Here is a 26,146-nt window from a genome sequence, read left to right on the forward strand (position 1 = left end):
ACATATATTATGTAAACATCTTTTATTTTGCATGAACTTTTCTTTTGACTAATATAATTATACAATTTGTGTGTGTGTGTGTGTGTATGTGTGATGTGTGTTTATGTGTGTTATGCAAGAACTTCAGGTGGGTTGGTGTTTATGAACATGTCTTTACCTCTCTTTTTCTCTCTTATTCTCTCACAGGGGAAGAAAGTCAGGATCTGGGTCCTCCTCCGTCTGTAGACGAGGCCGCCAACACACTGATGACGCGGCTAGGGTTCCTGCTCGGGGACAAAGTGAACGAAGGGCCCGGTGGAGCACAGTACAGCATGGAGGAACAAGATGACCCTCAGGTTTGATACACACATTTGGGACCCATCCAGTCTCTCATTATTCTTTTAAAAATAATTCAAGTGAGTTTTTGGCCTAGTGGTGGTGGGAGGTGCTGCTCTGCAGCCCAGGGTTTTGTCAGTGGGCGGATCCCCGCCTCAGAAACACGGATATTCTTGCTCTCTAAATCATGACAGATGTTCCTGGGTTTTGGATGAACAGCAGCAGTTTGCGCTGGTGTGTCTGTGCAGTTCGAGTCTAACTAGGCATGTCTCAGACAGCAGATGCTGAAACCCCTGCCGCTAGTCTATTTACAGTCCACATTGATCTTAGCCATGATTCTCCACTGAACATCTGCTTTTGGGTTTGAGTGCTTAGAAACCTTTCAAGTCAGAAAAATTCAATCCAACATGTGCTTAATTCGATATGCAGTACAGCAGTATCGCATTAATGATGTCAGATGAAATTAAATCTAGCGCTGTTAAAATGCTGTTACACTTGTAGTAGAATTAATTGCTTGATTATGATTAGTGCTATCAAATTATTAATTGTGATTAATTGCATTCAAAATAAAAGCTCTGGGTTATATAATATATGTATGTGTATAGTGTATATTTATTATATGTAAATACACACCTATACAGTAAATATAAAAAAAATGTGTGAATGTATTTACATGTATATATTTATATTGCTATATATTTCACATATATGATTGACATATTTTTCATAAATATATATGTGGATGTTTGTGTATTTATTTATATATATATATATATATATATATATATATATATATATATATATATATATATATATATATATATATATATATATATATACACACACAGTATTAGTGCTGTCCAATGATTAGTTGCAATTAATCACATCCAAGTTTTTGTTCACATAATATGTGTATGTACTGTGTATATATGTATGACACACACATACAGTATATATCTTGAAAATATTTACATGTATATATTCATATTCATATAATTTATTTTATATATACATATTTTTCATATATAATCTTAATAATGTAAACAAATTTTTTTATTTTGGATGTGATTAATCATGTTTAATCATTTGACACAACTAATAATTTTTTAATCACACCCATGTCATCCATAGTTTTCAAAAATAAGTTACGATTTTTGAGGAAAACATTCCAAGATTTTATTTTATTTTTTTCTAACATTTCAGGTTAAAGGTCCAGTTTGTTTCAATGCAGCTTCAAAAGGTCATTTTCTACACAAAAAAAAAATGCTCCACTGAAACTGCAGTTTGAACCTTGATCCACTATATGAAGAAAAGTCATGCAATGTTTTCCTCAAAAACCTTACTTTCTTTGTGACTGAAGAAAGAAAGACATGAACATCCTGGATGACATGGGGTTGAGTAAATAATCAGGAAATTTTTATTACACAAGTGAACTAATCCTTAAACAATTAACCCCTATTTAAAAAAATTATCCACACATCCTAACAGAATCTAAGAATGGAAACAGCCTCGCTGGGTTTTCAAATGGCATTTTTGAGTTCTTGAATGTAGCGCTTGTTGCATTCTTCCTAACATTCTTCTGGTTAAAATCAGAAGTGTTTCATTCCCTCCTAATTGTTCTGAGCTCAGCTCGACCTCATTGATCCGACACATAGTTGAGTCCAGGAATGTATCTCGCAAGGCTCTGCTCGGCTCGGCTCCTGCCGTCCACAGCTGCTCCAGACCTCCACTGAGTTATTTTAGAGGCTGGACCCTGCCAAGCAAGCGTGGTCACCGAAAGGCCACAATTTCTGAAACGCTCTCCCACGCACGCTGAACCCTGAATTGAGCAAAAAGGTGTAGTGCTATTTAGACATGTTTGGGAAGTTATTGAGTCCGAGATGTGGCTTAGAGCCACTGCTGGTTTGTAGTGAAAAGAAATGTGAAGTATTATTATTTTTCGTGGCTTTTCAGTCGGTCGTAATCAATGTTCCAATGTAGGTGGTTTTAAAAACAGCTTTACACATAAAGAAATTAGGATTAAGAACATACTATTTCAGTCTGTTTTGCCTGTTGTTTCTTTGTACTGTAACTGATTGTGGAAATAGTTTTGAGACCAGTTTTTATGGATCAAACCCTAGTTTTGAAATCAGAACCTTGCTCTGATCCGCAAATTTATCCTTAAATTGTTGTTTTTATGAAAGAAGATCCTCCTGGTTTGCAGTTTGGTCTCTTTTGGTTGTGAGAAACATATCATCTAAAACAACTTCTGGACAGAAGAGGCAGTGACTGACTGAAATTCATATCCGTCTGAATGAAGTCATTAATGTGGCCTTCACCGCAGACCCAGAGTCAGACATGAACTCGCTTAACCACCTATTCTTTCCATGTCTCTTTTCTACTCCCTCTACTTTTTTGCTGCAACTCTTTCATTATCATTCTTTTTGTCTGTTTATGTTTCTCACTCTCTCTTATCCCACCAGGGTAAAACATTCTACCATCTCGGTGGGTTTTTGTAGCTCATGTCTTGTCGCCGACCGCAGCATGCCATAATAATACACTAATTTCTCTCCTCTTTCCATTTGGTTAAGAGTTGAAAATTCAAAGCTCTCTGTCATATACCATAAAGCCAATAACATTGTATTAAATTACATAATATTGAGTCACAGTGGAAAATATGTTTAAGTCAGCCCAGGCCATAAAAAGAGATAATTCCACATGAGTGTGCAGTCCTCAGCAGAAATATGGGACAGCACTGTATCATTAAATACCAGTCAGCAGATTTCCACTTCTGTGGGCATTTTTGTGTGCGAAAGTCATTCAGTGCTGCTGCTTTTCTGGAATAGGATCCTTATATACTGAATAAGCAGCGGTGCACTGATCTAGCAAAACACCTTTCAGTATGCTACAGTTCTGCAGTGTAACACTGACTGAACATTAGACTTCCTTCATGAAACATAAGCGTGGAAATGCCAACGTTGTTTGTACTGTTATCCTTCACTTGAATAGAACGATACAAGTTAAAGTGGTTTTACTAATGACAAATTTGTTCTGTCATTGTTTGTATTTTTAGAGAAACATGCAATATCCTTTGCATATGAATTTGACCGTTGGTTTTCCCTCTGTTACTCCTAATAATAAAATAATAAGAATATGAATAATACGAGTCATATTAATGATAATAATATGAACATGAGTAACAAAAAAAATAATGCTAGAAGTTATTATTTTCATTATCACTGTTAGTATAAGTAGTAGTAGTAGGAGGACTTGTCATTATAAACGCTGTTAGAGTTACTCTCAAATCCTTTCTTCTGATGTTCAGGGCATCTCCATGACCCAGCGGATCAGCCCGTGCTCCAGCTTAGCTAGCAGCACAGCATCGCCCCCACCTGGCAGCCCCTGCTCCACGTTACCCGCTGGAGCCCCGGGCAACATGGGCACCAGAGACTGTGCTTACGGATCCATCACGAGTCCCACCTCCACCCTGGAGAGCCGAGACAGCGGCATTATAGGTCAGAGACTTTCTGTGGCTTGTTGTAGGAGCAGAAATAAATGCTAATACACATTAAGAAAAATGAGCGTAAAAAAATGTTGCTCCTGTTCCTTGTCTTGCAGCAACGCTCACAAGTTACTCCGAAAATGCAGAGCATGGAGGAAAACACAGCGAGGGCTCGCGAGGCAGCCTCAAACTCTGGCAGGCGCAGAAGTCAATGGGTGCAGACTCCTTTCTTTATCGGGTGGATGAAAACATGGCCGCTTCCACATACAGCCTCAACAAAATCCCGGAGAGGAGTCTGGAGCATTCGGTCTCTCACTCCGCCCACTCCATCCCCCTCTACCTCATGCCCCGCCCCAACTCTGTGGCCGGTGAGTTTCTTCCACACACTGTATGAATATGTCATTTGACTTCATGGCTTGGATTATAATTTTGGACATTATTGAGAAATGAGTCGAGAAAGACACAGTGCACTTGATAATGATTACAGTTCATTTGTCTCATTGCAATCTGTGTTATCCGGTGTGCACTGTCAAATTTTTAAGAAATTACATGTTATAGTGTATGTGCATACTGCAAAATAATTTCTAGTACTATGCCTGTCGAAACATACCTTGTTAGATTAGTTTCAACTTCATCATTGTGCAGAGTACAGTACAAAACCATTGAATGGTAGAAGCATCTAACCAATATGAATTTAAATAAAGAAATGGATTTAATATAGAAATGTATATATATATATATATATATATATATATATATATATATATATATATATATATATATATATATATATATATATATATTCCAATAATGCATCTAGAATAAAAATTAAACAGAATTAACGTGATTTGTTTAGCCTACAAGTAGTCTGCTATTTCTTTTTTATTATTATTATTAATGCTTAATATGATTATAAAGACATATCATGTTAACCTAACTGTAGACTGCATTAATAATTAAATTGTCACTTGAATGAAATGATTAATCATGTTGTTCAATCAGATTTTAAAGGTGAAGCTATCCATTTTTATATATGTTAAATATACTTTATCTTGCACATTTTTTTCTAGAATATATGTGCCTATAGCTGTGTTGCCTTGTCTATTGAATCATTTCAGTTACTCAGTTTCAGTCATTTCATTTCAGTTGTTATTTAACCCTAGATTTACTGTAAAATGGCAGAAACCTCCACTTTATGCTGAGCTAGTCAAGACATTCAAATCCTGTTCGTTACAAACGGTCACATTCATCTTTGAGCGCGTGTGAATTTTTGGAGTCAGTTCTGTGTGAAACTCATTCAGCTGAGGCTCTTTGAACGCTTCTGTGCGTGAATGGTGAACTGCGGAGACAGGAAATATCCCACATAATCTAGACCCCAAAAGTCAACAGACACGTGTTTCCAATTCCCTTAAAATGTCAAGGTCAGTAAAAGCACATAGTGATTACTGTGAGAGCTATAGAAGTGGCCCTCTTCTCAGCTTTATGGGCCATTTGAGCTCTGGAGCGGCTCCTAGCTCCTGATGCTGCCCCGTTACAATAAAGCAAGGATGTCTGCGTGAATCTCCTCCAGGTTTTATGAAGAATTTGTGATTTGTGCTGCTGCTTTTGGATCCACATGTTAGAAAAGGGTATCCTATTCAGCAGCTCAGTTTGATGTACTGTAAATAAATTTTTTCACACTCAGCTTTAATGTGACCATTACTTGTTTATTTGTTCGGCCAGGTTAACAAACTATATTGCTTAATTTGTATATATATATATATTCTTTATAATTACTGTAACAACAAACAATAATAATAATAATAATAATAATAATAATAATAATAATTTTACATGAAACAATAATATTATCTATTTTTTATTTTTCAATTTGCTTCAGTGCATTATTAATATTATCCTATTTTTTATTTGAGGATTATTGTTAATATTAACAGTTCCTTTTTAAATTATTTATCTTTTAGCATCTGATTAGGAAATTATGTAAAAAAAAATAAATTTAATGTAATAATTTAATAAATAAAATTTACCTTTCTGTTTTAAATTAAGATAACTTCATAGATAACAGCATGTAAAAAATTTTACAACACACCATAAAAATAAAGGTGAATTAATAGAGACAAAATGAAATGAAAGAAGTGGTGAAGAGAAGGGAGAGAATGATGTGATCCACTCTCCTTTCTTTCATGCTTTCTCTCTACCCCTGATTTTCTTTCTTACTCATGCATGCTCACCTCTCACGCTTTTTCTGTCTTTCACTCTCTTCCCTCCCACATTTAATTTCTTTCTCTCCTTATCCCACTCATTTCTTCACCTCTCCTATCTGTTTGTCTTTCATTCCATCTTCCCCTTTCAAAAGCTTTCCGATCTCTACATTCAAGATGCATTTGATTATTGTTTTGAAGTCTGACATGAGTTTTGACACATTCTCCTGTGTGTACTTCCTGTCACATATACACACATGCACCTTCACATATGTATTTAAAACAATAGACATGTATGAGTAGATACCTTATAAGTGGGTGTTTTATGGCTAAATTTTTCACCCCAAATTGCGTAGATTCCTTTTGAAATGTCGAATTTTGCTTGTGACCATGCGCCAAACAAAGGTAAATGGGGCCGCACCTTCAGCCTTTTTTAAAGGTGGAAATTGCTAGTCTGATCACCTAGAAAAGCATGTGTTATTATGTTTATCTTCCATACAGTACTTTGTAAGGACACAAACAGAAACCAAGTTTAGAGATAAGTAGATGTGCACATGTTTAGAATGTTGTAAAATGCAGACGTGACTTGTGGACCCGCGCCACAGAGGGACTGTAAAACACCAGCTCAGTTGATGGGAGCCGAAGTCATTGTGACGCATTTCGAGGGGCTGTAAATCCAGCAACACAGTCATGCCAGCCAGACAGTCTGCAGTGCAGATGGAGGTGGTGGGGTTGGCCAGGAGAAATGCTGGTGTCTGGGATATTTGTTACATTTTTACAATGATAACTATAGTTTTTGCCAATATACAGTTTAACAGTGCTTATAAGGCCTGTTCATAAAAGGAGCGATGCCTGTAAAGATGTATAACAATTACAATGTAAGCGTCCACACCAATAGACAATAGTGTTCTGTTTGTTTTTAGCATGTGGTGCGGTTATGCAGTCTGATGCTTTAAAAGATTGAGCTCTTTAAAATTGGCTGAATTCTGATTGGTTAATGTTTTTATTGTTCATCAGCTGTGAAAAATAATCTGTAAGTGATTCCAGCATTATCGTTATTGTCAGTTTCATTTTATCACTTTGTGTTACTATTCTGATTATTAAAACTTTATAATGATCATCATTGGTATGAACAGGTCTTTACTCTGATGGAGATTCAATCTTAATTTATTAGGGATTTACAGTAGTAACATTAACCAAATTTTGACATCTTTCCCAGCTTTTGCAAACTGTTATTGATAGAGTTCTGCAGCTGCCATGCCAAAATGCAGAAAACTATTTGCCACTAGTTCCTTGAAGATTTCTATGTATAATGTTTGTAGCTTTTTTAAAAATAAGATCTGTGTTAAACATAGCTCAACGATACTTTTTCCACAATGTAAGCTACATATTATCACACTCAAAACGTTGCTATGTAGGGTGTTATGTACGTACTAGAAACATATGTTTTATAAAATGAATGTAACCGCTTTTAAATAGTTGTTCTACAGTATAGGTATGTGTAATTCATGTTGTAGAGCAAAACAAGTGTCAGCGAGTTGTATGAAAACCAATAGGAAACTCTCAAAGGAACCCCTGTCGAATTAGTTTTCCTGGGTTTTGACTTCACTACTGCAATTCTCTGAAGTTCCTGCTCAAACGCGACTTTCTTTTAGGGGAGGTTTAAATTACTAAACTGTTGCTCCCCACATGTAACCAACAGGAAGTTGTAATTTGTACACATGTACCAAGGGGCCGTGGATGGTTTTCTGAAATCTGTCTACGATTAAACACATTAGCATAGAATGAGAGGCTTTAGAAGAACGACAGGGCTTTAGTATGTGGCACTTTGCACCTTACTTTGATGGTGGCCACTTGTCCATGCTAAAACTACCACAATAATCGTAGCTGTTGTTAAATAGTTTCAGAAGCTCTCACCAGCTGCTTTGAGGCGAGATCAGTTCAATGGCCACCCACTGGGTTCTTAATATTCTTGTGTATCAAGCCGCTGTGAACTTTCCTCCTCATTAGCAAAGGAAAAAGGGAGCTCAGAATTCATGCACGCATTTTCTGGAAAGTTAATAACAACAAGCTAAACAAACACAAGTTCTCAGAGTTTGTCATAGGGTTTGACTCATCACTAACAGCAAACAGATCAAGGTTTCACCGTGTTTTTGATAGTACCGATATTATCACTGTATTCTCATAGGAAATGTCTTGTAAAATAGCTTAGAGTACCATGTTGATTCACTGTTTGCAAGTCATTTTGAGTAAATGAGCACACAGCTGGCCCTGGGGCCTTCTCAAGTATGCCTTCCCCCCAGAGAGCTTCGTTTTTGGCCCACCCAAACCTGGTTCACGGACCTCATGCTCATCTCAACAGCCCCTCCCTGGAAGATTCTCCTGAGAAAGGACCTTCTTCCTCAGGGGATGGGCGCAATCTGGCATTCTGATGGTGTACACCAGGGGTGTCAAACTCAATTCCTGAAGGGCCGGAGCCCTGCAGAGTTTAGATGCAACCCTAATTAAACACACCTGATCCAGCTAATCAAGTACTTCAGACATACATAGTATATGTGGTTTAGCAGGGTTGAATCTATACTCTGCAGGGCTCCTGCCCTCCAGGAATTGAGTTTGACACCCCTGCTGTAGACCTCTCTGGCCTTCCCCAGGTCGTAGTGGATACATCACTCAGGCTAGTGCCCCTTCTCCAAGGTTCCCACTACACCCTTTCGGGATCAGTTGGTGAACTTGCAAGCGCTGCCCCCAGAGAAGGCAGACCTGGCCCTTGCATTGCTGTGTCCTGTTCACGCTTAGCACCTTTATGTGGAATGCACATGGAGTTTCAGGAACTTTGTCTGCTTTGAGGGACAGTAGAAGGGGAATGCTGTCTCCAAACAGGATGTCTAATTAGGTGGTGGATGCCATCACATTGGTGTACCAGTCCCAAGTTGAGCTGTGCTCCTTAGGATTGAGGGCTCATTCCACTCTGAGTGTTCCCTCCTCTGGGGGCTGACATATGTAGGGCTGTGGGCTGGGCAATACCCAATACTTTTGCAAGATTTCATAAACTCTGTGAAGAACCTGTGTCCTCCTGTGTATTGGGTAACATTAGGTAACTGCGGGAGGCCAGTGGTTGTCGGCTTGCAGCTCCATTCCTTAGGGATTCATGCACCTTTTTACAAGTTGTTTCCCTTGTGAACACTGGGTCCCCCTTTTTACTTGCGGATGAGACTAGATGGAGTAGTTTGCGCGGTGCCTGGGGGTCTCTTTCACCCTTTTCGGACCTGGCATCCAAGTCTCTATACTCAACGGTTTCTGCCAATCTTGGACTGATCTGAATTGCAGGGATGCCACTCAACTCCTCAGCATAAACCTGAATGAGTGGTTGCACGCTGCCATCTTATATACTCGTATGTATGGGGGAGTGGCTTGGCTTGCAAATTCCACTCACCATCTCTCATTGGCCTTTTCTCTTAAGCTCAGAGGTGATTGTGTTCTTAGGTGGGACCCCAATACATCAGTCAATGACTTAACGTCGCCGTTCCCTCATTCAAGAAACGAGAGTTACACAAGTAACTGAGACATTCTCCCTCTGTTGAATATATATGTGGGTAGCATTAGTTTAAATAGAGTTTGTCAATCTCTCTCATTTTATTTCTCAGTTTTCAATTTTAATTCAGAATGCAATTTAAAAATATGGTATTGAAATGAATATTTTCAATAACTTATCACCCAAGCAGCAGTGCACACTGAAAAGTATAAAATATTTCATATGATGCTAATATTGAAAATGCATAAGATGATATTTTTAAAATATTAAAGTAGCCTGATTTTGCTCCTCTCTCTTTTACAGCCACTAGTTCAGCTCACCTGGAGGATCTAGCGTATCTGGATGAGCAGAGACAGGCTCCACTTCGCACGTCTTTGCGTATGCCACGACAAAACTCTGGCTCCAGCCGCTCTGGACAAGCTGACATGAGAGGTTTGTATATTTTTCTCAGATTTAATAAATGTCCATTCTTCTTCAGTTCTTTCACTTCACCTAATAATTCTAAGATAGACCTAATAATTCTAAGATAGACCTAATAATTCTAAGTTAAGTCACATTTACTTGTACAGCAATTTATACAATACAGATTGTTTTTTAAATAGTAGTAGTAATGTTGAAATGTTCTCCAGTTATGAAAAGAATACAATTTCAGAGCTGTAAAGCAGCTCTGAAAATACATTAATCAGTTAAATTCAGTTTAATAGCAGTCTGGGTATTGCAAAGTTCCTCTGTTATGAAGCAAACTATAAAGCAGCTCTATAAGATAACAACACAAAGATAAATAAGTATGGAAATTATTTATTGACCAAAAATGTAAATCCAAACAAAGTTATAGTACATTTTTTAACAGCTATCCTTCGTCTAGATTCCAACTCAGCAACTCAACTCAACTCAGTTTTTTAATAGCATTAAAGTGGTTCAGATGTGCATTATATTGAATACTTGTGCTGCTTTTATCCAATTTCCATTTTTTTTATATATAGGAAAAAATCATCAATTATATATTTCCATAACTCCAGAAGGCTTTATGTCATCAGTCTTATCGCAGACTTTTAGGAGGATTTAGAAGCTTGTCGAGATTTTACACAGCTGTCATTTACATATAAGGTGCTATAAAATATAGCCAGCTTAGTCTGAGAGAAGGTGAAAAATGGTCATTTAAATCTCAATTAAGATTTTGAAATTAACCTTTGCAGTGTAATACCATTTGTATGTGCTTGTGTCTTGCGTCTCGTACATCTGCTCTCCGCTAAACACAGCATGTCCCATTAAAACCCTCAACACACTCCCCAGCTCTTCCTCGGATCACTCTCCCCCTCGTCCTGCTGTTCTCAGTTTCCCCTTTGGACTGCCGTGCCATAATCTGTCTCCTGTCCCAATCGATGTATTGACTTCCTATTAGCATTAGCTCTAGCTCATCTGTCAGAGCTCAGCCTGCTGTCTAAATCTCGCAGTCAAGGCTCCACGCATCCTAAATCAGGCCAGCTGGGAGTGAGCCTGAGAGGTCTGGGTGTCCTCTCAGATTCAGTCAGATCAAGTCACATTTCACCAAGGAACCTGTTTATTTCAGGATGATCGCACAGGTGGCAAAACAGTGGCAGTAGACTGTATTTGTGTGCCTATTTATACACCCTTTTTACATTTCCAGGGGTTTTCAGAAACAGATTTCATGATACTTGGTAACTGGTAACACTTATTTTAAGGTACCCCTGTTATACATCTACTTACTGTTATAACAACAATTACTTATACATGCAAGTAATCATGCTTAATAGTGAAAAACACTTGGAAGTGAACCCACTACAGCTATGCCACGAAAGGAGATATAGTAGCATATATATTTATAAGCAGTGTGTTCATTTTCTTTTAACCTCGTCTTTATTACAACCTCCCTGTCTCTAGTTCTTTACAGCAGTATTACTGATTGGCTGCCCTGTCTCTCTCTTTCTTTGTCTCCGTTTCTTGCCCTTTTGGCTAATGTCTGCCAGCATCTATATGTGCTCATAAAGGTCACCTTGCCCCATATAACTCCGCCCCTCCCCTGTATGTTAATGAACAGATAATGAATTCACATGTTATCAGACTAATGAATAGTCCACATGCAAATGGAGGGATAAATAACCCCATAATATGCTTCACCACACTTGTTGCAGCATAATCCTATACAGTCAGGAATTTATACAGAATTTATGCTAATTGCGCTGAAGATTTCCTCCCACTATCTCCGTCCTGCTTTGACGTGACTCTTGCCTTGAGTATTATCAGTAATTGGGATTAATGATAACGCGTACGAAACGTATAAGAATAATGAAGACTTTACGACTGAATATGAATATTAGATGAGGATTATTTTAATTAATATTAAGGCTCTGTGTTTTGATTTATTGCAAGCGTATGTGGAGATGAATGTACATTTTGCTTTGTGCACGGTGGCAGTAAATTTGACAGATATGGCTGTTTTTGATGCATGGAGGCCGATCTGCTTTTTCAGATGTGTTTTCTACCATGTATTAATGGGTCAAGGCACCCTGTCAATGGTGTTTCACACTGCAGCCCCGGCTTGCGTAAGCTGCCACAACTGGCCTTTTCCAGACAAAGCATCTCCCTCTGCTGGTTAAAATTTTGTATTTCAATGTGAAGAGGCTTAATTCGGAAATTAAATTGTCAAACTTTCTTTTTGATGGATAACATCACTGTAAGAAGACGTAAAAGAGCCTTCGGAAGGTTAAATATACAGTATGTTGTATAAGACCTGTTTCACTGACAGCCTTTCCTAATGTTTCCCATGATGCAGTGCGCTTTGCTCCGTACCGGCCACCGGACATCGCCCTGAAGCCGCTTCTCTTCGAGGTGCCCAGTCTGACACCCGATGCAGTATTCACCGGCCGAGAGTGGCTGTTCCAGGAAGTGGATGTGTGTCTACGCAGCAGTGAGTCCTCGGCCAATCAAGGTGTGGTTATTGTTGGCAACGTGGGCTTTGGCAAGACGGCCATCATCTCCCGCTTGGTGGCTCTCAGCTGCCACGGCAATCGCATGAGACAGATCACCTCTGACAGTCCACACGCCTCGCCAAAACGTGAGTCCAGTGTGTTGACTGTGTATACGTTTCCTCAAGATCCATCATTCTAAGAAACAAACCTGAAACTTATTTAATCAAATCATTTTAGTTCATGCTATAACTCTTCATTATCTTAAATTCCAATCTGCCTCTTACATTAAGTTCTCATATGGCGTTAGAAAACTAGCTAGGTGTTTTTTAAGCATAATACACATATTAACTATGCAAAATGAAAAATGTATAGAATGTAAATTTAGAATGTATTTTGTGTGTGTGTGTGTGTGTGTGTGTGTGTGTGTGTATATATATATATATATATATATATATATATATATATATATATATATATATTTATTTATATATATATATATATATATATATATATATATATATATATATATATATATATATATATATATATACACACACACACACAATAATAATAAAGACTTTGACTTATTTCACAGTTTTAGTAGTAAGTGATTTGAAAGTCTATATGTTAAAAACCCACAAAACTAATTAGCTACAACTGATGAGATTTTGCATTGCATTTATTTATATAATATTTATTGTGATTTTAGAATCACGGCACATTAGTTATTGTTTGTAACATACATATTTCATCTAGTATTGTCAAGACAAATGTGTGGCCATGGATATAGAGTAGTGCTGCCAAACGATTAATCGTGATTAATCACCTCCAAAACAAAGTGCTTTGTTTACATATATATGTGAGTGTGTGTGTGTGTGTGTGTGTGTGTGTGTGTGTGTGTGTGTGTGTGTGTGTGTACTGTATATATTTATGTATTATGTATATATACATAATGTGTTATTTATACATACATGTAAATACTTGTAAATATTTTAAAAAATACTTACTGCATGAGTGTGTGTATATATATACATAATAAATATACACAGTACACACATGTATTATGTACTGAAAAACTTTTATTTTATTTTGGATGCGATTAATCACTTAAACAACAACAAATAACAAATATCTTCAGCCCTTGAAATGTTAAAGTCATTTTCTCTCAGTTCATGACAAGGTTCACATCCCATGCATACCATGTCTTCTTCTCAGATGGCGACACACTGCCCTTGAGCCAGCCTCAGTCCGCTCACGGCACTCTGGTGGGTGGAAGCAGCTGCCCTGGAACGCCCGAGATGAGGAGACGCCAGGAGGAGGCACTCAGAAGACTAGCTTCTCAGGTGCCAACTAATACTAACATAATCAACGGGGCGGGCACATATCCAGCCTGCCGTTCAAGCTCCCTCTCTCCTCTTCTCTTATATTGATTCATTATTTCTGTCTATCCATTTCTTCCTTTGTCTCCTTCTTTTATGAATTTGCTCCTTGTCTCACTTTCTCGCTGTGCTTTCCTATTCTTTTAAGCACAAAGGTTTATTGCGGCTCTGTTGCCTTGTCAAATATTTATATGCACAGAGTCTCCCAGTACAGCCATTATATACTCAGAGTCTGCATTGCTAATGATGACAAGCTTTTGAACACACACACACACACGCACACCCACATACTGCATGATGAAGTGAATCCAGGGAAGCAGCAGTCTTAGAATATTGGAATAAGGCCATCGATGCACTCAAACTCCATAATGTTTTATGCATTCATAAAACTCCTTCATCACATCAAAACTCCTGAGCTTTGAATCTTTCTCTAGTTTTAATATTCATTGTGTTTTTAGAGCTGAAAACTGTTCCTGCACTAAATCCCCTAGACTGAAAATATTGCTTCGCTTTTTCTGTGTATTTCTTTGTCTAAACCTACATTTATCGGGGTCATCTAGATGTACTGGGCACCTTTGCTCAATTAAATGTGTGCCTGAGTTGGCATTAATTTGTAGTGTAGTGCCTGATGTTCTAATAATGAACAACAATAATTAGTTATAAAATGGTTAAAATCCATTTTGATTATACTATTACATTTGCTTTTACATAATGTTAAGTGAATGTTAATGTGCCTTATGCTACTGTTCAAAATGTTCAAAACATGTTTTTATGCTTTTTAAAGACATTTTTTATGTTCTGCAAGACTGTTTAAAAAAATAATTTGTGAAATATTTTTGTGGAAATTGTTATACAATGCCTTTTTCAGGATTCTTTGCTAATTAGAGTTTAGAAGAACAACATTTATTTAAAATATTTTTAATATGTCTTTTATATATTTTTTGTAATGTATTTACACTCCCTTTTGAATATTCAGTGCACCTTTTCTGAATAAAAGTAATTTCTTTAGGGAAAAACAATCTGACTGAACAGGTGGAATAGTAGTGTGTATTTAATGCACAATATTAAAGTTATTTCTTGTTTTACCATTATGTTAAATATCAGTACTATCATAATTGAGTATTTAATGTACCAATCAAATTCAGTAAGTAAAACTGAACGTTAATGAACAAAAAGCAAAAAACAGCTTTCACTTTATTTTGATGGTCCCTTTAACACGCTCTGTTGACTATAAGTAAAGTTGCACCTACATATTTCCTAACTCTCACTGTAGTGTTAGTACACAGGTAGGGTTAGGGTTAGAATATGTTACTTATAGTTAGTAGAATGTATGTAGGTACTTATGTAGGTGCAAAGTTACTTATTATCAACAAAATACTCAAAAAGGACCATCATAAAGTATTTGAACCCAAGCTGTGCTGTGAATGTAAGCGTTTGTCAGCTTATATCTGCTCTCTCTTGTGCAGGTGGTGGCGTACCATTACTGTCAGGCCGACAACGCGTACACCTGCCTGGTCCCTGAGTTTGTGCATAACGTGGCAGCGTTGTTGTGCAGGGCTCCTCAGATGCAGGCCTACCGAGAGCTGCTGCTGCGCCAGCCTCATCTGCAGAGCACCCTCAGCCTGCGCGCCTGCGTCCAGGACCCGTTCAGCGCCTTCCGCAGGGGCCTGCTGGAGCCCCTGGAGATCCTGCATCGAGGTGCGCAGTCTTATACTTTATGCGGGCTGACGAATATATGGTACTGAACACATGCAATGTTTACAGAGAGGAAGATCGCGTGTGAGGAGAACCTCATCATCCTGATTGACGGGTTGAATGAAGCGGAGTTTCATAAACCGGATTACGGAGAAACCATTGTTTCCTTCCTGTGCAAGACCATTGAGCGTTTCCCTCCCTGGCTTAAACTGGTGGTCACTGTCAGGACGACGCTGCAGGTCTGTATTCCATCCGTCCCTTCTGTCCATAATGCAACCCATCCTCTTTACTTTTTAAATCATTTTGTCTGTCCCGTCTCAGGACATAACTCGTCCGTTGCCATTCCACCGGATCTCTCTGGATCGGCTGGAGGAAAGTGATGCGATCGATGCGGACCTTCAGGGCTACATCCTGCACCGTCTTCACTCCAGCCAGGAGATCCAGAACAATGTGGCTCTCAATGGCAAGCTGGACAACGCTGCCTTCGGCAAACTCAGCGCACATCTGAAAAGTCTCAGCAGAGGCTCCTACCTCTACCTGAAACTCACGCTTGACCTCATTGAGAAGGGTTACCTGGTGCTCAAAAGCTCCAGCTTCAAGGTCAGGGGTCAATTGACTTAGATGCTTCCTTTATTACCTAATGTAATGTCATTTAATTTTTCATTATAGCTTTTCATTTTGTTATTTTTACTTTATATATTTTTATGCCATTTTAGCTTTTTAGGGATGTATAATAATGCTTATTTATTTACCTTTAATGTTGTTTTTTATATTTAAGCTTTAAGAGTTATATGTGGTATGATTTTTATTTATTTATTTATTTTAATTGATTTATTTTTTTATTATAGCCTTTCTTTGGTATGCATATGGTGTTCTTTTCTTTTCATTTTGGCTCTGTATTTTGAGGAATGTCTAAAGTGGACTACCAACATAAAGTGTAATCATGAGTTTCATCTTCTTCGCATGTATTTATTGTTTTTATTAAAAGCTGCAAGCATGATGTTTGTGTGCAGGTGGTTCCGGTGAACCTGGCCGAGGTCTACCTGCTGCAGCTGAACATGCGTTTCCCGACTCAGTCGTCGTTCGAGCGTGTTCTTCCCCTGCTTAACGTGGCCGTGGCTTCTCTACACCCATTAACTGATGAGCAGGCCTACGGAGCCGTGAACGCCGGCATGGTACGTGGAGCGGCCATGGAGTGGGAGGATTTCCAACAGAGGTCTGAACTCTTGTCACCCTTCCTGGTGAAGAGACGCGATGGGACGCGCATGTTCATCCACCCCTCCTTCAGAGAGTGGCTCATCTGGAGAGAGGACGGGGAGAAGACCAAGTTCCTCTGCGACCCCAGGTGAGAAGTTCAAAATGTGAATATTTCATAAACAGTGAAAGCATTTTTTCCTGTATCCTGAAGTATACCCTCGTCTTGTCTCTTTTCCTGTCTTTAGGAGTGGCCACACACTGCTTGCTTTCTGGTTTTCAAGGCAAGACAGTAAACTCAATCGCCAACAGACCCTCGAACTTGGCCACCATATTCTCAAAGCTCACATCTTCAAGGTTAGGCTAACTATAACAACTGTGGAAGTTTTCATGATGCTAAACTGATGACATAAACTTGAGTAAAGCAGTATATGAATGCTTTAAAGAAAAAAGAGATTTATTGTACAATGTCCAATGATGTTGTTATTAAAATGTTTTGTCTGTTGGATGCAGGGCCTGAGTAAGAAGGTTGGGGTTTCCTCGTCGGTTCTGCAGGGGCTGTGGGTGTCCTACAGTACAGAGGGTCTCTCTTCAGCTTTGGCTTCACTGAGAAACCTCTACACTCCAAACATCAAGGTACGCAAATAAAAACTGAATTCCCACAGCCATAGAAAACCTAAGAACATCTTTGATTTAAAGTGATTTTCATGTCTGGAAAAGGGAATGTACAGTCTCCTTGCATTCAAAAAATTGGAATTTGTAAAAAAAAAAAAAAAAATTATCATAAAAAATTATCTTAAATTAAATCAAATGTAATATTTAGTTTTTTAACTATTTAATTACATTATTTAAGTAAGTCTCTTAAATCTCTCAATTAAAAATTGCAATAATTAAAAAATTAAAAAATAATTAAAATTTTTAAGGTGGTTTAAAAATAAAATTAATTTACCTGCATTTATTTAAAATAGAAATGTTTCGTAACAGTACTTATTTAGTACTTAAGTAATAAAAGTATTTACTATTTATCTATTATTTAATTGTTTAGATCAATTTTATGCATCTTAAAGTTTTTTTTGTACTTTATTTCCGTAATATTTTTATCAGAAAGAATTTTTAATTTTGAGCTCAGCAAAGTATTATGTATAGCATGATTTAAGATTTCTTTATTTCTTAGGTCTGAAAAACATTTTGACTTTTTTTTTATTCTGTCTTCTACTCCATATCCCCCTCTTCCTCTGTTCCTCTAGGTATCTCGGCTGCTGATTATGGGCGGAGCTAACGTGAACTATCGTACAGAGGTGTTGAATAACGCCCCCATCCTGTGTGTCCACGCTCACCTGGGCTACCTGGAGACTGTGGCTCTGCTGTTGGAGTTTGGGGCTGATGTAGATGGCGTTTCAGAGAGCGGACTCACTCCGCTCAGCTACGCGGCTGCCGCTGGTCACCTACCTATTGTGACTGCCCTCAGCAGCAAGAAAGCCAAGGTCAGCCATGCCATGCTTAGATGGATAACCAACAAGAGTGCAGGGTAGTGGCTGTAAATTGAGAACTATCAGTCCGAGTTTAAAGTCTCTCTCTCCTGTGTGTTTCTGTTCAGGTGGATCACCTAGATAAGAACGGTCAGTGCGCGCTGGTCCACGCGGGTCTACGGGGTCATCTAGAGGTAGTGAAGTATCTGGTGCAGTGCGAGTGGATCACAGAGGGACAGCAGGCCGGGTCCTTCAGCAAGAGCCACGCAGTACAGCAGGCCCTCATAGCAGCCGCCAGTATGGGCTATACAGAAGTAAGAGATTATTTTATTTCATTTTATTGTACTTTACTTTATATAAAGAATGAATTAATATTTTTATTCAGGACGCATTCAGAATTAAATAAATCAAAAGCATACAGAATAAGGCAAGATTTCTATTTCTTGTTTTTTGAACTTTGTTTATCAGAACACTTGTTTTAACATGCATGGTATTTTTCACAATTGTATATTTATTAGTAATAATATTGGTAACAGGTAATTGCAATATTGTTAATGATTTAACTTTAGTAATACAAAGGCAAACAAAAAATTGTAGAACTAAATGGCCATTAAATATCAAAGTGTGAAAATGATGAAATTGGTGAAAATAAATTCAAATAATATAAAAGATATAATAATGTAAATAAACACAAATGCTATATATATATATATATATATATATATATATATATATATATATATATATATATATATATATATATATATGTCACAATGTATAGCTTATCTGTAGATTAGCTAAACTGTAAGTTTAATAAATTTAATGTTTAATTTCTGTATTTTTGTCATTGTATTGTGTTATATGTAAATGTATGTATGTATATATATATATATATATATATATATATATATATATATATATATATATATATATATATATTCTGCACGAAAGCCTTAAAAACAAGCCTTATTCTGAATATAATTCTGATTCATTCAGATTGTATCCTACCTGCTTGACCTCCCTGAGAAAGATGAGGAAGAGGAGGAGCGAGCTCAGATAAATAACTTTGACACACTGTGGGGTGAAACAGGTAGGACACCACCAGACACCTGTATTCTTGTTTTTTCCCCTGTAAACATGATTGCACAGTTTGCTCTCTGTATCTCAGCTCTGACAGCAGCGGCGGGTCGGGGGAAGCTGGACGTGTGTCGTCTCTTACTGGAGCAGGGGGCAGCTGTGGCCCAGCCCAACCGTAGGGGCATCGTGCCGCTTTTCAGCGCCGTACGGCAGGGACACTGGCAGGTGAGCGCCTCCGGCATCTCAGAAGTCATTTGTACTTTGCACGTGTTCTCTTTGTTTTAGTCTGAGATGTCGGTGCTGGTTGTGCAGATAGTGGACCTGCTGCTGAATCACGGAGCTGACGTGAACATGGCGGATAAACAGGGACGAACTCCTCTAATGATGGCTGCGTCTGAGGGACACCTGGGTACAGCCGAGTTCCTGCTGGCTCAAGGTACAGCACTACTCATCACACGCTAGATTTGTTGCAGCTTAAAAAGTACAAAAATAGTAGATATTAATATAAAGGAAAATATTAGTCATTTCAAAGAAGGGAAATTCACCTTTCTGAGCTGCTTTTTTAACTTATTTTTCACAGGTGCCTCACTGTCTCTGATGGACAAGGAGGGGCTAACAGCGTTGAGCTGGGCGTGTCTTAAAGGCCACCTCCCATTGGTCCGTGCTCTGGTTGAAAGAGGGGCAGCAACAGCCCACGCAGACAAGAGCGGACGCACTCCACTGGATCTTGCTGCTTTTTACGGAGACTCAGAAGTGGTTGGTTTTGTTATAGTGAACTAATGTAAAGTGGATCTAGTTTAAAATACACCTTTAAAGGGTAGTTATGTCACAAATGAAATTTCTGTCATCATTCACTCACACTCTTGTCATTTCAAACATGTTTGACTTCCTTTCTTCTGTCGAGCACAAAATAAGATATTTGAAAGAACAGTGGTATCAAATCAAATAGTTGACGGTAGCCACTGACTTCCATTCTTTTGAAAAAAAAACAAAATACTAAGTCAATAGCTATTGTCTACTGTTTGGCTTCCTTTAAAATATTTTATGTACAACAGAAGAAAGTTAGTCAATGTTTTTTTTTTTTTGTTTTTTTTTTTCAATGGTGTCAGGGTGAGTAAATGATGATGCATTATCCCATTAAATCTCCAAAATGGGATGCGCATTCAAATGCAAATGGTTTTAAGCAGATATCACGTAGAGATGTGCAGACAGTAAACCACAGCACTGGTGTTAATGTGGTTGCAGGTACAGTATCTGGTGGATCATGGTGCGATGATCGAGCATGTGGACTACAGCGGCATGCGTCCACTGGACCGCGCGGTTGGCTGCAGAAACACATCAGTGGTGGTGGCGCTGCTCAAGAAGGGCGCCAAGATAGGTAGGTTCTTACAGATACAATGCTTGCTAAACTGTGTTCTCGTGCAATAAGTGTTTGTGATAAAATGAGCTATACACCACAGTTCACATGATTTGTTTTACTGTAAAAAAAAAAATGTATAAAGATGTATGTATAACTTATAATTAGGGGTTGTATTGCTGCGTTCCATTCAACTTGGAAAGTCAGAATCACTAGCTTCCCACTTGGAAAGAAAAATCTAATAAAATACCACTTCTGAATTACTGAATAATTCTGGCCATATATTTTGCTCAGGGAAGAAAAGTAAACATGGTTGTCTTAGTCATTCTGAAACCCTGGAGTCAAAGCATTTTCTGGCATGCTGTTGCTCCTACATGTAAGGCATCTGTCACTGATCGCTAGCAACCATGACGTTCTTTGATGAAGCCATGAACCATGAAGCTTTAATCTGCAATTAATTTATTACATCTGAAATGTAAAAAAAAAAAAATCGGCCCTCTCTGAGCTACAACTTCCATTTCCGTTCCTATTTTTGGTCAGTTCTCTATTTTAAAATGTAATTTATTTTCATTACTCCAGTCTTACAGAATAAAAGTATTTATTTAATATTTTTTAAAGAAATGAATGGTAGTGCATTTGAATGGAGCGCAGCATAAACTCCAATGCTTATACCTTGAAGAAGTGCATTAGAAACATATATAAAAAGCAGATGCACTGAATATATCATGAAGATCACGTGAAATTAGCTTCACATGTAGATGTCTTTCTCCTTCATACCCGTCCCTGTGAGCTCAGTCATCCGAGTCTAACCCTCCTTCTCGTGTGCTCTTCACCGACCTGCAGAACTCCACTGATCTGCAGCTGATCAGGATGGGCTTGTTGCTTTTGCTAATGTTGCTGCTTGCCACGGCTTCTCACGGCTGATCTTCCTTGTTCTTCCTTTCACCCCTATCCACCAACTATCAATCTCTCTTGTTCTCTTCCCTTGACTCTCTATCACATTCTCCCTGTTTTCTGTTTTCATTAAACCTTTGCTCCCTGTCTGATACGGATACTTCACTCTGCCCCAATAACCTGTCACCCTTTCACTCGTGACCCTTTCCACCACTTCTCTCCTCGTAACCAGGATGTCAGACACTCCCCACCCGTGCCCGAGGTAAAACACAGACCTTTGTGCGCCCCATCTGCCATTTTTGACTGTGTCCCTCCATCTGTGTGGTCCCTTCTCCATTGATCGGGTCTGTTAGTGTTTTGGGTGCCCCAATGTGAAAGGCATTTAATCTTCATGTCATTCTTGGCTATGATGAATAGAGTTGCTGTCAGCCATAAACATGGGTGGATTTTGTCTAAATTTACCCTGCACAATTCCGATGGTAGATGTTGATTCTTTCCGTTCATTTTTTGTCTGCTTTTTTGCTTGCATGGATGCATGTGGGAAAACCAGTGTTGCATTTTTGCATGATGCTGCAGAATGTTTCGACATGCTGAGTGTTCTGTGGTTTTTGGGAGCGTTAACACAGAATGCATTCTTGCACCATGTTTTTTGCAACTATAGTGTCATAGAGTTATATTTGACTGTCACAATGTCAATTTTAAAATGCTGTATCAAATTAAGAGAATTAAAACCTTGTGTTGAGATGACTTGCATTTGGTTCTTTACGCGATGTTTTTTGCTTTATTCGCTGCATCTTGCAGCATTAGCATCAAAATGCATTTAATAGCATATTTCACCATTAGGAGTGATTTTTTTTAAACAGTGTTTCAGCTTAGAAGAATTCACCTTGAGATTTTCGATTTAGTTCTGTTTGTGTTGCATTTACTACGCTGTGTCAAGTTTTTTTGAGATTCATTCACTTGGTTGTATTCTGTTACGCTATTGAGATAGACATCTTTTAATGTTGCGGTGCCCGTTTTTTCAGCATCTTGCGGCATTGGTGTCACATTTTAAGATTTTAAAAATCATCTTGAGATGCTTTTATTTTGTCAATTTTTTGGCATTAAAATAGATACTAACCACCGTGCAAATTTTCTACATCCTGCGCCATGAACGTCACGTTTAAGATGCTACAGTTTTAAACGGCTTCTCAAGACATCTGCATTGTGTTTTGCTTTATTACAATGGACATCTTCGATTGTTGCAACACAACTAGCTGTTTTTTAGCACCTCGTAGCATTAACTCAGACTTTTAAGATGCTGTATGAAGTTAAATTCATGTTGTGCGGATCTGGTATGTATTCTGTATAGCATCTAGCTGTTTTTGATCGCAAGAATGCATCCTGTGTGAACAAATGCCTTCATTTTTATTCCACAGTTGCTGTCAGTTTAGCTTTTTTGGGCTGTTGGCCAGTTTGGTACCTGATCCTTAGCGTGTCCTCAACTGTGAATTGCATGAATTGCACTAAATCACTGCCTGCCTGCAACTGGCTGCCCATGACCAAATGTACAGCTCTAATAGACCGCTATCAATTGCTATTCCCATCTTCCCTCCACTGTACTTTCAGTCCAAACCAGTAGAAACACATGACCTCTATTCAGGCTCTCCACAGAGAGCTCAAACATGCTGACTGCAAGTTTAGTAGCTGTTGGACTCAATGTTTTTATTGCCAGTATAAACAGATGTAAATTTCGGCAAGGTATAAACAGCCAAGCTGCTTGTGATTTGTTTCTTGTCTTTCTGTCTGGCGTGTTGCCATGGCTTTGTGTGATATCCAAAAGTTGTTCATAGACTTTGCTCCCTTTTAAGCAAGATATCCTGGCAGCCTGCTCGTTCCTTTGTGTTCCACAGAGATTAGCAAGCTAGTTTGCGCCCATTCGGACTGTCAATCTGTGCCTGACTCTTTGCTTTGCCCCTTTTTTGAACTCAGGTCCGGCAACATGGGCAATGGCCACATCAAAACCCGATATTATGATCGTTCTGCTGAGCAAACTGATAGAGGAAGGAGATGGATTCTACAAGGTGATTTGCATTTGGAATATTCAGCCATAGAAGTGTGTGCGTATCATAAATGTATATTATATTATGAACAAATTCAAAAGTAAGAATGTCTTGCTGATCCAGAAAGGAAAGGTGAAAGAAGCCGCCCAGCGGTACCAGTACGCCCTGAAGAAGTTCCCACGAGAGGGTTTCACAGAAGACCTGAAGACCTTCCGTGAGCTCAAAGTTTCTCTGCTGCTCAACCTCTCTCGCTGCCGGAGGAAAATGAATGTGAGTTCAAAGCACTCAGTTTTATAAATCCCTCTTCTTTCTGTCTCTTTACTCACATTACGAGTAAGCATTGAGAGTACCCTGATTTTCTGCCACTTGGTCCCAGCATCCACTGATAACTTTGTTTGGTTTACCTTTTGCTATTGATGTCGTCCGCGTATATATTTTGATAATTGATAAAACTATTGGATTAGATTTTTCAGTTTTATATTGAACTATATATTTTTAAGCTTTAGCAGTTATGCACGTTATTTTTAAATGTAAATATTTATAATTGTATACAGTATATATTAGTATATTAAGCAGTATTTGTGGTATACCTTATTCAGGGTTTATAATAATATATGTATATACTATAAATTATTGAATTAATCGAGTAGGTCACCCAAAAATTAAAAAGATATCATAAATTACTCACCCTTATGTAATTCCAAACCTGTAAGACCTTTCATCTTCAGACATAAAGTTGTTTGATCCTGTATGAACCTGTATATACAGAAATGTAGTAGGGCCATCATGTGACATCAGTGGTTCAACTGTACTAATCAACCGGATTTCATTAGAAAAACTTTAATTTGTGTTCTGAAGATAAATAAACATCTTAGAGGTTTTGGAACTACATGAAAGTGAGTAATTACTTTTGAGTAAACTATCCCTTTAAGACATTGCAAGACATTATTGTGTTATATTACATATGGTATCTATCCTAATTAAAGTCCATGATATCAGTATTACATTTGCCATTGGCCACCCTCCACTGTACATATTGACACTGATTTAAAATCTCATATCTTTTGACCACTAATATACTGTAAATCTCCTTGTTTACAAGCATCTACGCAAATACAACCACCTAACCAACAAAATGCACATATTAGTTTTGCATTTGGTCTGTGTTCTTAATTGCTTTTGAAAACACTTAAGACCAAAGCAGTTGCAGATCAAGGATTGTAAAGACAGTAATGATGTATTAGGAGATATTTTGAACTTCATATTTTTCTCTCCTTTATGGTTACATTATTTCTCATTTTTGATCTCACCCAAAGAACATTTTGCGTTTGGGTTTCCAAACCTCCATCTCCTGGATGGGGAAATCCTCCTGAAATCTCCAAATATACTCAGCTCATGCTGTAGTTTTTCTTGCCATCATGCTCTCATCCTCGTTTCAGTTTGATTTGGTTCATCGGGTTTTTCTGACATTTCTTGGATCTGATAAACTGTTAGGCTTAGTACAGGAAGAGATTTGAGCTGTCACATTGCATCTTCCCACTGTCCTTGTAGAGCATGTATTTGTATGTGTGTGCCAATACATTTTATAAGTGTGTACATGCATTTCCATAACTGTATGTCCGTTTATCGTATTTGCACTAATGGTGCTCAAAATATGTTTATTTTTGTGTTTATTTTTGTAATAATCAGTGTTCACATCCTCATATAAATGTGACGTGTTCATGTCCAACCTGCGTGTGTGAGCATAAGAGATGAGTGGATGTGTGCGTCAGTGTTTGTGTGCATGTCCGCATGCACGTGTGTGTGTGTCTTCCCTCTGACCTCATGTACAGCTCAGTGTATGACTGTTGGTCCTGTTGTTGCTTGCAGGACTTTGGGATGGCGGAGGAGTTTGCCTCCAAGGCACTAGAGTTGAAACCCAAATCCTATGAAGCCTATTACGCACGAGCCCGTGCCAAGCGCAGCAGCAGGTAACCAGGACAGCCTTTAAAACACATTCTGTCTCTAGCACAAATAAAGTGCTGACAGATCATGAAACTGGCCAAATACATTTAGATTGGTTGACGTAGTGCTATGCTAGAGCTTTAGGACAGAAGTCAATTTAAGTCCCTTGACTTCTGCATCACTAGATGTCAACAGCAGGATTAGACCTGTTTGTCATACTTCATGTTTTGTTGACCAATCAGATTCTTTTCCCTCAGAATGTCCATCATTCATATTTTATTCCTTTTCTTCTCTCCACAATTTTGTTTACTTTGACTCTCTGTGCCCAGAACACTTATCAACCTGCTTGGTTTTGGAGAAGTAGAGGTGTTTTGGGTCTGATTTTTGATCAATAGGTAAAACGAAAATCTGTGGGAATCCCTAAAGAGCAAAACATCAGAAGTGTAAAGCTTTTTAGGTTTTATTGACTTCACACACAGGAGAGATTATATCTTTGCACTTTATAAACTGTACCATCATTAGTCTCATATTTAGTCTATAATTTAAAAAAAAGTTTCCATTTATCGGTTTTAATTTGTTTTCACAAACTTGGGAAAGAGTCAAAATTATTCTTTGTGGTAACTGACAGTAGGTAAT

At 38.2% G+C, this 26,146-nt stretch overlaps 1 protein-coding gene across 6 annotated transcripts in view; it reads left to right on the top strand.

The window, feature by feature from the left end:
* The window catches only part of tanc2a (tetratricopeptide repeat, ankyrin repeat and coiled-coil containing 2a), a 132,103-nt gene that overhangs the window by 102,203 nt on the left and 3,754 nt on the right, over window positions 1–26,146 (top strand). For all 6 annotated transcript variants that reach the window (XM_043233878.1, XM_043233880.1, XM_043233876.1 and 3 more), the window contains 22 exons: window positions 187–335; window positions 3,620–3,809; window positions 3,913–4,164; window positions 9,833–9,961; window positions 12,324–12,605; window positions 13,675–13,802; window positions 15,305–15,536; window positions 15,603–15,772; window positions 15,855–16,133; window positions 16,547–16,878; window positions 16,976–17,084; window positions 17,241–17,363; window positions 17,975–18,211; window positions 18,325–18,510; window positions 19,193–19,286; window positions 19,365–19,498; window positions 19,586–19,709; window positions 19,854–20,029; window positions 20,519–20,651; window positions 23,496–23,587; window positions 23,690–23,836; window positions 25,436–25,536. In XM_043233878.1, coding sequence (XP_043089813.1) covers window positions 187–335; window positions 3,620–3,809; window positions 3,913–4,164; window positions 9,833–9,961; window positions 12,324–12,605; window positions 13,675–13,802; window positions 15,305–15,536; window positions 15,603–15,772; window positions 15,855–16,133; window positions 16,547–16,878; window positions 16,976–17,084; window positions 17,241–17,363; window positions 17,975–18,211; window positions 18,325–18,510; window positions 19,193–19,286; window positions 19,365–19,498; window positions 19,586–19,709; window positions 19,854–20,029; window positions 20,519–20,651; window positions 23,496–23,587; window positions 23,690–23,836; window positions 25,436–25,536 — 3,799 coding nt within the window. The remainder of the gene's footprint in view (window positions 1–186; window positions 336–3,619; window positions 3,810–3,912; window positions 4,165–9,832; window positions 9,962–12,323; window positions 12,606–13,674; window positions 13,803–15,304; window positions 15,537–15,602; window positions 15,773–15,854; window positions 16,134–16,546; window positions 16,879–16,975; window positions 17,085–17,240; window positions 17,364–17,974; window positions 18,212–18,324; window positions 18,511–19,192; window positions 19,287–19,364; window positions 19,499–19,585; window positions 19,710–19,853; window positions 20,030–20,518; window positions 20,652–23,495; window positions 23,588–23,689; window positions 23,837–25,435; window positions 25,537–26,146) is intronic.

Source organism: Puntigrus tetrazona, chromosome 3 (assembly GCF_018831695.1).
Source record: "Puntigrus tetrazona isolate hp1 chromosome 3, ASM1883169v1, whole genome shotgun sequence".
NCBI lineage: Eukaryota > Metazoa > Chordata > Actinopteri > Cypriniformes > Cyprinidae > Puntigrus > Puntigrus tetrazona.